This window comes from Mya arenaria, chromosome 17 (genome assembly GCF_026914265.1).
Source record: "Mya arenaria isolate MELC-2E11 chromosome 17, ASM2691426v1".
NCBI classification, from domain to species: domain Eukaryota; kingdom Metazoa; phylum Mollusca; class Bivalvia; order Myida; family Myidae; genus Mya; species Mya arenaria.
The window spans coordinates 13,221,984-13,234,302 of NC_069138.1; the positions used below are offsets into that span (position 1 = coordinate 13,221,984).

Genomic DNA, 12,319 nt, shown 5'->3' on the forward strand with positions numbered 1-12,319 from the left:
TCAACTTGTTTGTTTTTTATATTACTTAGTTTAAATTGATAGACAGTGAAGTGTATTATTGCATAAATAATCAAGAATCATAACACTGAAGTCATTAAATAACTAGTAAATTGAAATTACTACGCGATCTTCTTACAGCGTAGTTAAATGTAAAGATTTTTGACATTGTAAATCGTCCTTATACATCCGATGCTGTTTCCGATGGTAAATGGCCGAGGTGCTCCGTATGTAAAACGCAGTGTTTATAACGCCAATATATTCGATAATGTGACCACGTCAGTTGCGCAGTACAAATAATGCGGTTAAAATGTAAACAAAAAGAAGTAGACCAAGTAGATTCAGAATATTCAGCATGTTTTAATTAAATTTAAAACCATTCATCTTAAAAACCTTTAATCTAAGATGGAAAGAAGTCAATAGTTTGAGATTGTAAAATGTACTTCGATTCCCTGTCATAGGCTTAAATATAGGGCGAAAACATGGATGTACACCAAGTAGTCGCTTCCGAATGAGTAATTTGCCCTTGAAATGTTCAAGGTCATTGGCGGATTTAGATTGAAAAAGTAGAACACGTTTATTTGTAAATTTTGCTTTCTTCGCCACAAGTAATTCAATAACGTTTTCATCTTTGAAGCTACAACATACAAGACTCCGATGTTGATCGAAGAATATGTTTTTCGCCACATACTAGACGCATAAATGTTTTCAAAATGTAAAGAAAATTCCACTCTTCGGGCAAAATTTGTTACCTGAATCGGTATTCTTCATTATTAATCCGCCATTATGTTCCGCCTTGAAACATTTTTCTCATGTTTAAACAAATAACGTCTTCCCCCTTGTCTGTAATAAATTCGACATGAATCGTGGTTCTGTCTTCAAATCAGTATCACACAAGTAGGTTTCTATCCCTCTTTGCATCGACAGGTTTATCTTTAATTGTGTTATTTCTGAGGGTGGGGATTGGCTATATCTACACCCATGCTCCGTGTGAGTTTCCAACTAATTTGGATCAACATTGTTATCGTTAAACCTGTCCATATGAAGCACCATTGTAACCACGCCCCCACCCCCAGGTCCGGGGAATAGCGGTCTTTGACATTCGGTCTAGCCCTGCCCGGAAAAAAAATCCCACGAACTCCTGATAAAACCCCCGCACCCTAGCGACCCTAGGTAAAATTGGGGCGAAGACAAAACCACCGCATTCACCCGGCACTGCTGGGCCACCTGGAAGGTAAAAACACGGCCCATTCCTCGTCTATCCCCGGTATGCCCCCGGACCGGGGCGTGGTTACAATTGACTGGTGCATAAAGCGTACTAAATTTGACAGACATAAAGTGTGTTCTTATTTCTGGGCAGAGGCTGGATAGATCCACATTGCCTCTGTTTTCTCCTCAATTTTTGTTCGCCGTGCTGACCTTTCAACCTGCCAATACACAGACAAGATATAACCCCCCCCCCTCCACACACACACACCGCCCTAAAATCGTGTTTTTTTTATTTCTGGGCAGGGTTGGAGCCTGGAAAGATCGACATTGCCTTTGTCAGATTCCCTAAATTTGTGTTCGTCATACTTACCTTTCAACCTGCCAATACACGGACAAGATATGAAAACACACCCCCACTCCCTAAAATCGTCCATATTTACTTTTTATTTTAATTTCAATACAGGAAAAACGTAATAAAATACGCCCAAAATGTACCATTTATGACTGAAATAGTGTTAAAATTGACAAACCCCTATAAAACACTTTAAAACAAATCAATATCGGTTCAGGGTTGTCCGGTTGGCGCAGTTCTTCGATTCCCAGCCTGGGCGCATGTGAGTTTGGTTAGTGGTCACCAAGCCGGACTAGGGGGTGTTCTCCGGGTACTCCGGTATCCCCCACAACACAAGACCACACTCTCGCGCAACATCGTGCCAACGTGAGTGACTTAGTATAAGCTATCATAGCTTTCTTCACAATCGTTGTAAAACATAAAACGCTTAAACTAAAACGTTTCGCCACCTCCGGAGTCAAATCTTGGAGCCGCACCTGGTTTGATCATCATGGTTATAAAAAAAATCAAATTCCTTCTTTCTTAAAACCCACCAATAAAGATCGTACAGGACATGACTTATACAAAAAATTTTGTCATATATTTTTGAAACAAAAATGGCTGACTATAAGCAAATTCTGCGTGATGGTCCTCTCGATTGTCTTATGATCCGTCGATTAAGAGTGGAAAAGGAGAGTAAACATTTGGCTTATTTCGACAATCGGAACACCTCAGCCATTATCCAACAATCAGAAAACCTTGGCCATTATCCAACAGTTATGACCTCGAAATTAATATAAAAAGGTCAATCATGGCGAAACCCACATTGAAAACGTGCGGTTAGTGTTTTCAATCGTTAAGATACATATTTAATGGTTCATGGAAGAAAGTAGTCACACAATACCGGGCCTTAATGTTATTTTCCACAGGTATTGAACCATTGAAAACATTGTTTACGTTATCAAATGGATCTACTACGCGTTACAATAATAGTCAGTATCACATTTTCGTAAACTTGAAAGCCTATTTACGAGGTCTAACCCGAAGATTGCCGGAGATGGTCGAGTTGTAACTATTGTCATTTATGGAGGCACGAGAATGAATAAAAAAATAAATATCTCTATGAGTTTCCCTCGATAATTTTGATACAACCTTGTTCATGAAATGCTTTCTACAAGACATTTATTTCGCAATAACACCTTCGTGTGTCTTCACATCGACGTTATATAAGCATTAATTGTCATCAATGAACTTACTTTGAAATAATTATTAAATATATAAATCATATAAAATATTAAAGACTTTTAAGTATGAAACCTTTTGAAAAGTATATTATTTTTCGAATTGTTATCCTATACTATTGCAAACGTTGCAATAATTTGCCCTATAAAAGTACAAAAATATTTGATGCGTCATTCTGTTTCCTATTTCCCATTTCTATGCCACGTTCCAGTCCGCTGCACACGCATTGTACTTTATTTTACCCTACTTAATGCGGTATCGAATATTTTACGGGTGAGTGGTGGTGAGCCATTTATTCCAAAAATAGAATCGATCAATGTTCACAGTCAGCTGAATACTTATAATAATTTATGAACCCTGTCCACTTATTATATTACAAGTCACGATTTTCAAATGAGTAATAATATGCAAACATATAGAAAGGATGTTTTCTTTGTGGTAAAAAGTAATAAAAAGTGAATAACTAAATGACTTCATTTGGTGAATTAGTAATATATTAAATTGTACCCGAAGCTTGAGTGAAAACAGTCGGACATTTATTGGACACCCGTTTTGTTTATCAGTGAAAAAAGATCAAAGGTTTCGATGACCGATGGCCGGTGAATATTAAGTTTTTAAAGTGTTTGAAGGCAATGAGTCCTTACTGAGATTGATATTTTCATTAAGTGTTCGTTATATGACATTTGAGATTTATATACATGTATTGAAAAGTGCGCCATGATCACTGAGCCGGAATTATCGGGATAAAAGATCTGAAACACCCGCCGGACATATTCGTTTATGAAACGGGAATACATTTTCACACAATGTATACTCTGACTAACAAAAGAAACTATAGATGAAAGTATTTGACATCGATTTATTGTGTTTTGAAACAACATTCTTGCAGCTTGTTGTATATGATAGTTGAATAATAAAATCTGTCAGTGTTTACAAATTAATTATAAATCATTAAAAATACAAATACACCGGGGATAAAATTTGGGATTTTCGGAATACCGTCGTTTGTTTTGCTGTTGAAGATTTGATTGGAAAAGGGATTATGTGCATTGGGAATTCTCAAGTGTTTGTCACGATTTAAGACTCGCTAAAGTAGTTGTAAATGTCATAGGCTTGGCTTGGTGTTATATTTTCCCAAATAATTCAAAATATATGAATCATAAGTTGGAAATAATACTCTGTTTATGAATTCTGTGGTGGAAAAAAACAGAATCAGTTGAGTTAAAAAACGGGGATTGTAAAATCAAATAATTGCGCTACGGATTAAAATAAACAAACAGAATATTCTTGATTTCTACGCATAAGAATATTATGGATACTATTGTTTAACTATTTATAATAATAAGAAAATAGAAGATTTAAAGCGATTCTGGCATAACAGAAAAGGAGGAATTTAATGACTGGATCCCAATGTAAATATTTGTACAAAACGCAAATTCAACAATAATTTGAAGATGAAACTTTTGTGGATTCTATGCTTGGCTGCCTCGTTGGGTCAAAACCTGCTATCAGGTAAGTAGTGTTATTTAAAGGGACTCGCTTATGTTTTTGTAAAACTGCTACGAAATAAAGTGTGGCAACTCATTAGGGGTGTTATAACTAAGATACTGACGGGTGGAACCCTTCAACAAATGTTGATATATTATCAAATATTGTTTTTGAAATTGATAAAGGGTTAGTAAAGCGATTCAACAAAATATTTAAAGGTTGAGTTGTCCTTATGGTTGTTTATGAATCATTGTGGGCGTGTGGTTTTGTTGTCAGTTTTCTAATTTTGCATTGGCTGTACCGGCGTGGGTTCCCACACCACTAAAACTTTTATAGTTTAAGTGTATTTTGTCTGCAATTTCGGTAGCAATAAGTAAAATAGTTCTAATATAAGAGTTTTCAGATGCATTACTGGAGAGGGGCAGGGGTGTGCAAAAACATGAGCGAGTCTCTTTAATTGTGTTTGTTATACATTATCTAGTAAGCTTTTTCATTCATTGAATGAATCTTTAATGAATGAATCCACTTATTTGCATAATTTTATTTTAGTTCTCAAGTAAATCAACCCTTAAGCACGCGATAAACACACTATGTAATACGATTGCCGGTAATTGTATGCACTTTCCTGATCCATGAATATGTATCCTTACCTACAGTTTTAAACAAAACTCAACTTTTTTGTCACTTATACATAACTTAGTTGAACATTGAAGGCTCCTGGACCGGTATTCAATATTGGTCTTAATTGTATCTAAGAACGATGTACCTAATCGGAGTATTTGTTATTAATAACTGGCCAGTAGAGTAAATAAAGTCAATGATGCATGACCATAAGGTTGACTTAAGTTAAATATTGAATACCACCCCTGAGTTAAGTTACAAACTTATATAAATTTAAGCTCCCACTATACAGTGGCATATAGCGGCATGTGTGATTTCCCCATGGCCACCACTTATTCTGTTACTATCTCGTTCCCACGACTAAGTTATCTCGAAGTCGTAGTCACGACAAAGTAAGTCGTAGGAACGCGATAGCAATTCCGAATTGCTGTCTCGTTCCTACGACTTACTTTGTGGCTAACCAAGCTAATGAAGCTAACGTTAAACTAAGAAACGCCCCGAATTGGACTCGAAACCACAACCCGGAAGTGCCAAGCAGTTAGATGAACGACGGCCTTACAGACAAAGCTAGCAAGACAACAGCAACATTGTTGAAAAAAGGATAAAAACGGCAAATGAATCAATTTATTATATACTTTCCGGTGATTTATATAGATTAATCAGTGAAATTGATATTTCACTGTTTGAAATTTTAGCCCGCTCTCGTTTCCAAATCAAACGCCAGCGTGCACAAGGCCGAGACACAATTTCAACGAAAAACTGTTTGTTTCAGTGTAAGATAGCAATAAAATCCAAACTAGCTATGTCGACGTCGGATATCTCGACTTTCCGGTTGTGTCGACTTTTATCTCCGCTCCTGAATTCTTCTTATTCTATATAAAATGAATATGCTTGAGTTGATTTTTATTTGTCGATTTTTTCGCTATGTCGACCTCCTATTTCAGTCCCTATGGTCGAATTTCACACATGGTCTTATGTCGAACTGTAGATCAAGTTTTAGGTGCGAAACAATTGTCTAAATTCTATATAAACTAAACCCCAAAATGGTATTTATATTTCAGTGGCCGGCGCCCAATACCGTCTTCTATACCTCCAATACATCCCGTTTGGAGCCGTGTACCGCTACCAGGCCCGATGCTCCCTCCCTTGCACCGGAAATTACCCACCGAACTCTTTACAGGTCACTATTATGCTTGACCGGATGTACAAGAACTTTGAGGTTGGTACTCTTATTACTTATATGTACATTGACATTTTGACAGACTCCGAACAGGGGAACTATTTTTGAGTTAAAATTCAATTCATCCTTTGATAATGGTCCAAGCACATGAGTCTTTTTAACATAAAGGTTATTTTGACAGTATTTAAACGTTAACAGAAATATAAATACATATGAACTGTTTCAATGTAGAGTTACATATAATCTGAAAAAAATGGTTATTAAACTCCGTATGATGAAATAGCAAAAAAGAAAAAAATGTCGAAAACTGACATAAACTTGGTATCAATGTGTACAATGCATTGGAACTTACTAACTGAAGTACCACATAGTTTACAAAAACATTATGTTTCGCTGTTTTTTCGTATTTTTCCATTAAAAAAGATTTCTAGGTATTTCTACCTAGTAGAATTCATTCCGTATTCGTGATTGGCTAGTGGATATTATAATTGTCCTGAGATTCGTTACAGAAAAAACTCTTATTTGGTGCCAATCTGGTGTACAGTCCCTTTAATAATCACAATCAATCGTAACTTTTTTCGGATTTACATGGTGAAACATGGATTACCCCCAAAAATGTGTTAATTATCAAATCGAACATTCTGTTTTCAGGGGTACAACTATTTCCGGGTACTCCAACGTTCCCAGAGTTTAATCTGGTATCTGAACAACACGATCACCATGCAGGAGAACTCGGCGGGCCTGTGCACGTTTGACGTCCAGTTTGATACATTAACGTCTACTGGGTCCGATGCCGGAACGCCGAGCGGCACGTGTCAGATCGGACATTTTACACGTAAGTTAGACGGAATAACGTGTCATATCGCACACTGAACGCGTACGTTAGACGGAATAACGTGTCATATCGCACACTGAACTCGTACGTTAGACGCAATGACGTGTCAGATCGCACACTGAACGCGTACGTTAGACGGAATAACGTGTCATATCGCACACTGACCGCGTACGTTAGACGGAATAACGTGTCAGCTCGCACACTGAACGCGTACGTTAGACGGAATAACGTGTTAGGGCACAGTGAACACGTACGTTAGACGGAATAACGTGTCAGATCGCACACTGAACGCGTTAGACGGAATAACGTGCCATATCGCACAGTGAACACGTACGTTAGACGGAATAACGTGTCAGATCGCACACTGAACGCGTTAGACGAAATAACGTGTCAGATCGCACACTGAACGCATAAGACGGAATAACGTGTCACATCGCACACTGAACGCGTTAGACGGAATAACGTGTCAGGTCGCACACTGAACGCGTTAGACGGAATAACGTGTCAGGTCGCACACTGAACGCGTACATTCTACGGAATAACGTGTCAGATCGGAAATTGTATCCTTACGCAAGTCGTCATTATGCGACACGCGGTCTTTCGTGGTTCTTTTAGAAAAAGCACACTATGCTTAGTATTGTTAATTCATCAAATTGTATGCATATGCAAATAAATACTTCTAACCTTTTTGACATTTCTAACCCCCAGGATGATAGAAATATGCATTTATCGCAATATCAAATATGCAGCAAAACCATTACTTTCGTAAAAGGCCCAGTATGTTTTAAGTTATGTTGACTCACCAAATTGAATGTATATCAACATAATTTCTCTTGACTTTTTAAAAAAGAAAAAGAAAAAAACCCCAACTAGGATGATAAAAAAGCATTTATCGCAATAACATACATACAACAAAACCGAAAGTATATTCTAAATTTATATCGCCCACGTATCTACCCCATTAGGATGTAACCGTTGGACATCCCATATATTTCTGTTTAATAAAGCATCTTTTGGATCTTGGGGTGGCTTATCAGACATTATATGAGGCTCTATCATTTTTATATTTGGACTTTTATTTGATCACTTTATCATGACACCCTTAAACACTGGGCCTTTGCGGAAACAACGTGTTATTTTTTGATTGATTTTACGTGTAAATTTAAGAATTCTTAAAGGGTTGGAAAATTTAAGGGGATTCGTTCATTTTGTTTGCAGATGAAGCTGAAAGTAGGCGGTAACCGGTTCGAAAACAAATGTCTTCTTAATTTTCAATACAGTTTTTATTACTAAATAATCGTTTCGTTTGAGTCTACGCCTAGCAACAGATATAACGAACATATATATGTTCTGTAACCATTTTATGACGACTTGAACTGCTCGTGTTCTAGTTATGACGACTTGAACTGCACGTGTTCTAGCTATTGACGACTTGAACTGCTCGTGTTCTAGTTATGACGACTTGAACTGCTCGTGTTCTAGTTATGACGACTTGAACTGCTCCTGTTCTAGTTATGACGACTTGAACTGCACGTGTTCTAGTTATGACGACTTGAACTGCTCGTGTTCTAGTTATGACGACTTGGACTGCTCGTGTTCTAGTTATGACGACTTGAACTGCTCGTGTTCTAGTTATGACGACTTGAACTGCTCGTGTTCTAGTTATGACGACTTGAACTGCTCGTGTTCTAGTTATGACGACTTGAACTGCTCGTGTTCTAGTTATGACGACTTGAACTGCTCGTGTTCTAGTTATGACGACTTGAACTGCTCGTGTTCTAGTTATGACGACTTGAACTGCTCGTGTTCTAGTTATGACGACTTGAACTGCACGTGTTCTAGTTATGACGACTTGAACTGCTCGTGTTCTAGTTATGACGACTTGAACTGCTCGTGTTCTAGTTATGACGACTTGAACTGCTCGTGTTCTAGTTATGACGACTTGAACTGCTCGTGTTCTAGTTATGACGACTTGAACTGCTCGTGTTCTAGTTATTTGCGTGTACGGATATTTATGTATTCTTTTGAATGAGAAAAAGCCATTCAAAGTTTGAGATTTTCTCATCTAGTAATGTAATAGATCGTGTAATTGTATACGTTCATATTCAACATTGAAAGCGAATGATTTACGGTATGGACTATACCTGGCTAATTTAGGAAACTATAGCCTTTGATCAGCATTTGTGTGAAGAATGCTCAGATTTTGAATAAGTTCACTGAAATAAATTTGAAAATAAGAAAATTTGGTTCGATGTACCGTGCAAAACGAGAAACGTGTATGGGGAGCATATATTGTGCACCTTATTATTTTCAAAATAAGCCCCAAAAATATATAAATATTGACGAACACACCGAACGAAACCCCGCGTTTAAAAATGCTTTTCAGCCTTTGATGTTATATTAATTCTATTATTATATTATACAAATCTATACCAAAAATATATATACTCATGATTGTTATATATATAAGTTATGCTTTCGTGAAATTGCTAAGTAAAATATACATGTGATCTAATTATTTTAGTATTCTTCTATTTTTATTTATTGCTTTCCAGTTGTTTACAGAGATTCATCAGTAAAATAACATTGATATTTTCACTGTTTGAAACGGTGAAAATATCAAATTGATATTTCTCATCGTTTTGAAATTATTAGCCCGCTCTTAGTTTCAAATAAAACGTGAGCGGGAACAGGGCTGAGATGGCCGAAATGGCGCATACAAATTGGCGCGTTCTTTTAAAAAAATATAATTTAATGATTTTTTTTCTCGAATTTTAGATAATAAAAAGAAAATCGTTTGTTTCAGTGAAGATATCAATAAATTTAACCTCGTGTACACCAAAGTGAATATTTCACTCGTGGCGGTGCTCACTCGGTGAAATATATTACGACCGTACACTAAACAAACACTTATCCTCTATTTAATTATCATTGTGATGATTCTTGTTCTACTACAGCGACGTCATGTTCACGAGGTGACACGAGCGACCAGTACTGCATCAACGTAGTGCGAGATCACCTTGACAACTGCTACAACCAGACGATCTTCTCCCAGTGTTGTGAAACATGTAACAACTACAGAACAGATATCGAAGGTAGGGTAAATGTATATTTTCAATCACTGTGATTTGTTGTAGTGACTGTTTTGTGCAATATTGTCATAAAGTGTATTGGACATATATCGATCCCGAATGTTGTATATATATATATGTATATATATTTATATATATATCGTATTTCTTAATGCTATAGTCTCCTATAACTCATGCAATGAGTAGCAATACTTCTTATTAATAAAAAGCTTTATCTATTATGTTGTTATAAGGTGTATTGATGAGACTCTAATAAACTATTGAAACTATAGTGTAATAAGTAGCGTGCAGATAAGGTATGACAATCAGGCAATGTTTTTAATTCAATTCAATTCAATTTAGTTCAGTTCAGCTCAATTCAATTCAATTCAATACGAAGCATATAATAAGCACAGCGAGTTTAAAGAACAACACTTCATCTCATTTTTTTAATTTCTATTCAAATCAACTCTAAAACATATTATATGTGTTCTTACATTGAGGTAACCGGCCTACAAACATGTCATTTGTTATGCATAGTGATCCCATATTATTTTTGGTAGTTTTAGACGCAGTATAGAAAAAAAACTTAATAAAAAAAAACAACAACTAAAACACCAGCATTTTTTGGACTTGAAAGATTGCAAAGAAGGTCATGTCACGTCCGATTTCAATTGAATATAAAAAGCAAAAATACAAATTGTAAGTACTTTTATAATAATGTGCATTTGGTCGTCTCGTTTACATACAAGTGAACAGCAGGTAATACCCGTTCAAATAATAACCTAAGTTGTATGGGGTCCCCAGGCATAAGAATTTAGCATTGTTTTAAGTTGGATGACCAGCAAATCGGCATAGTTGTGGGTCTGATATCTGCAGTATGTGACTGGGAACAGTACCAGTGGTACCATCCGTTTTGTTAAATTGCTTCCTTTAAAGCTGCACTCTCACAGATTAAAAATTTTGACAACTTTATTTTTATTTTTTTTTGTCTTGGAACGAGCCAATTTTTGCGAAAATGCATGGAAACCAGTAATATAAGACTGCTGGCAAAAACACAGATTGCAGGTTTTCTTGTTTTATATGTTCAAAAAATGATGTTTTATGAATTTTTCTTAAAGCGTTAGTAAAGCATTTAGCTATAAATCATTTATTTTCGAACGTAAATATGAAAAATTGCGATCTGATTTTGTCAGCAGTCTTACATCACTGGTATAAAAATATTTACGCAAAAGTTGCATCATTCCAAGAGAAAAAAGTAAAAAAAAGTTGTCAAACCAGTAAATCTGTGATAGTGCAGCTTTAAATGTCCGGACGTCCGTGCGTCATTTTGTTCTTTATTCTTACGTACTGCGATCCTTCGTTGAACATAATCATTACATAATATGTAATATATAATATGCTGTGTTAACTACCCACCAAGTGGACCAGCCACTTTTTATATCTACCGGTTCACCTGATTATAGTCACTAACGGCTGACTGCTGATTTACTGAAATAAATGTATTTGCAAAGACTAATCATTGAACAAAACTAAATATGTTGACCACATTTTATTTTTTTTAAATAAAATGCAAACACTACCATTTTCATTTATGTACACAATTGTAACCAAGCCAAAGTGATGACAGTACTCGTCTATCTTCGCCTATCTTGCATTATACTTTATAACCTCAATGTATCATTAACTTCCATTGTGAGTTTTACAAGCCAAAATTAATATCGGGTGTTAAAATGTTCCCACAATGTCATACGTATTTAATTTCATTTCATTTCATTTGTAGACTTAACGACAAAAGTTAGTCACGTTTTTTAATTCAATATTACATAGTGTATGATAACAACCAACTTCTAATGTAGTATGCCGATTTGAATGATGCTGCTTTTTGACAAATTGTTTGGCCATGTACAGGTTTACGTGGGACGTAATGGTTTTATGATTTCTGTTTTCCTGATCAAGCCATAACGGTAAATAATCTAATTAAGGGTCATACAAATAGTTGATTATATACGGAATAATCTACTGCCGATGTTCAAATACAACTGAGGGTTGATCGTATCTTTCTTGCGTTAATGCTGTATGAACGCAGTAGGGCACGCGAGCAAATTAATTGAAGCGCTAGCCCTACTGTGTGCATACAGTATAATTTACGCAAGAACGAATGTTATAAACACTAATATTTTCGTTTTAAATAATTATTCATTAAACTCTACGATTAAAAATTAGCGATTTATCACATGCTACACCTTGATTCCGGTTTAATATAACCATCACGTATTTTTTTTTATATTACACATGTGTAATATAACATTGCTCTTCATCTTCACTGCTAATTGGTAATATTC

General features: G+C 35.9%; 1 protein-coding gene across 1 annotated transcript in view; it reads left to right on the top strand.

Moving 5' to 3' along the window:
- The first annotated feature begins 3,216 nt into the window (after nucleotides 1–3,216).
- Nucleotides 3,217–12,319, top strand: part of LOC128223200 (neurogenic locus notch homolog protein 1-like) — a 46,181-nt gene continuing 37,078 nt past the window's right edge. The window contains exons 1-4 of the mRNA XM_052932491.1: nucleotides 3,217–4,291; nucleotides 5,950–6,107; nucleotides 6,720–6,903; nucleotides 9,861–9,998. Coding sequence (XP_052788451.1) covers nucleotides 4,234–4,291; nucleotides 5,950–6,107; nucleotides 6,720–6,903; nucleotides 9,861–9,998 — 538 coding nt within the window. The 5' untranslated portion in view covers nucleotides 3,217–4,233. The remainder of the gene's footprint in view (nucleotides 4,292–5,949; nucleotides 6,108–6,719; nucleotides 6,904–9,860; nucleotides 9,999–12,319) is intronic.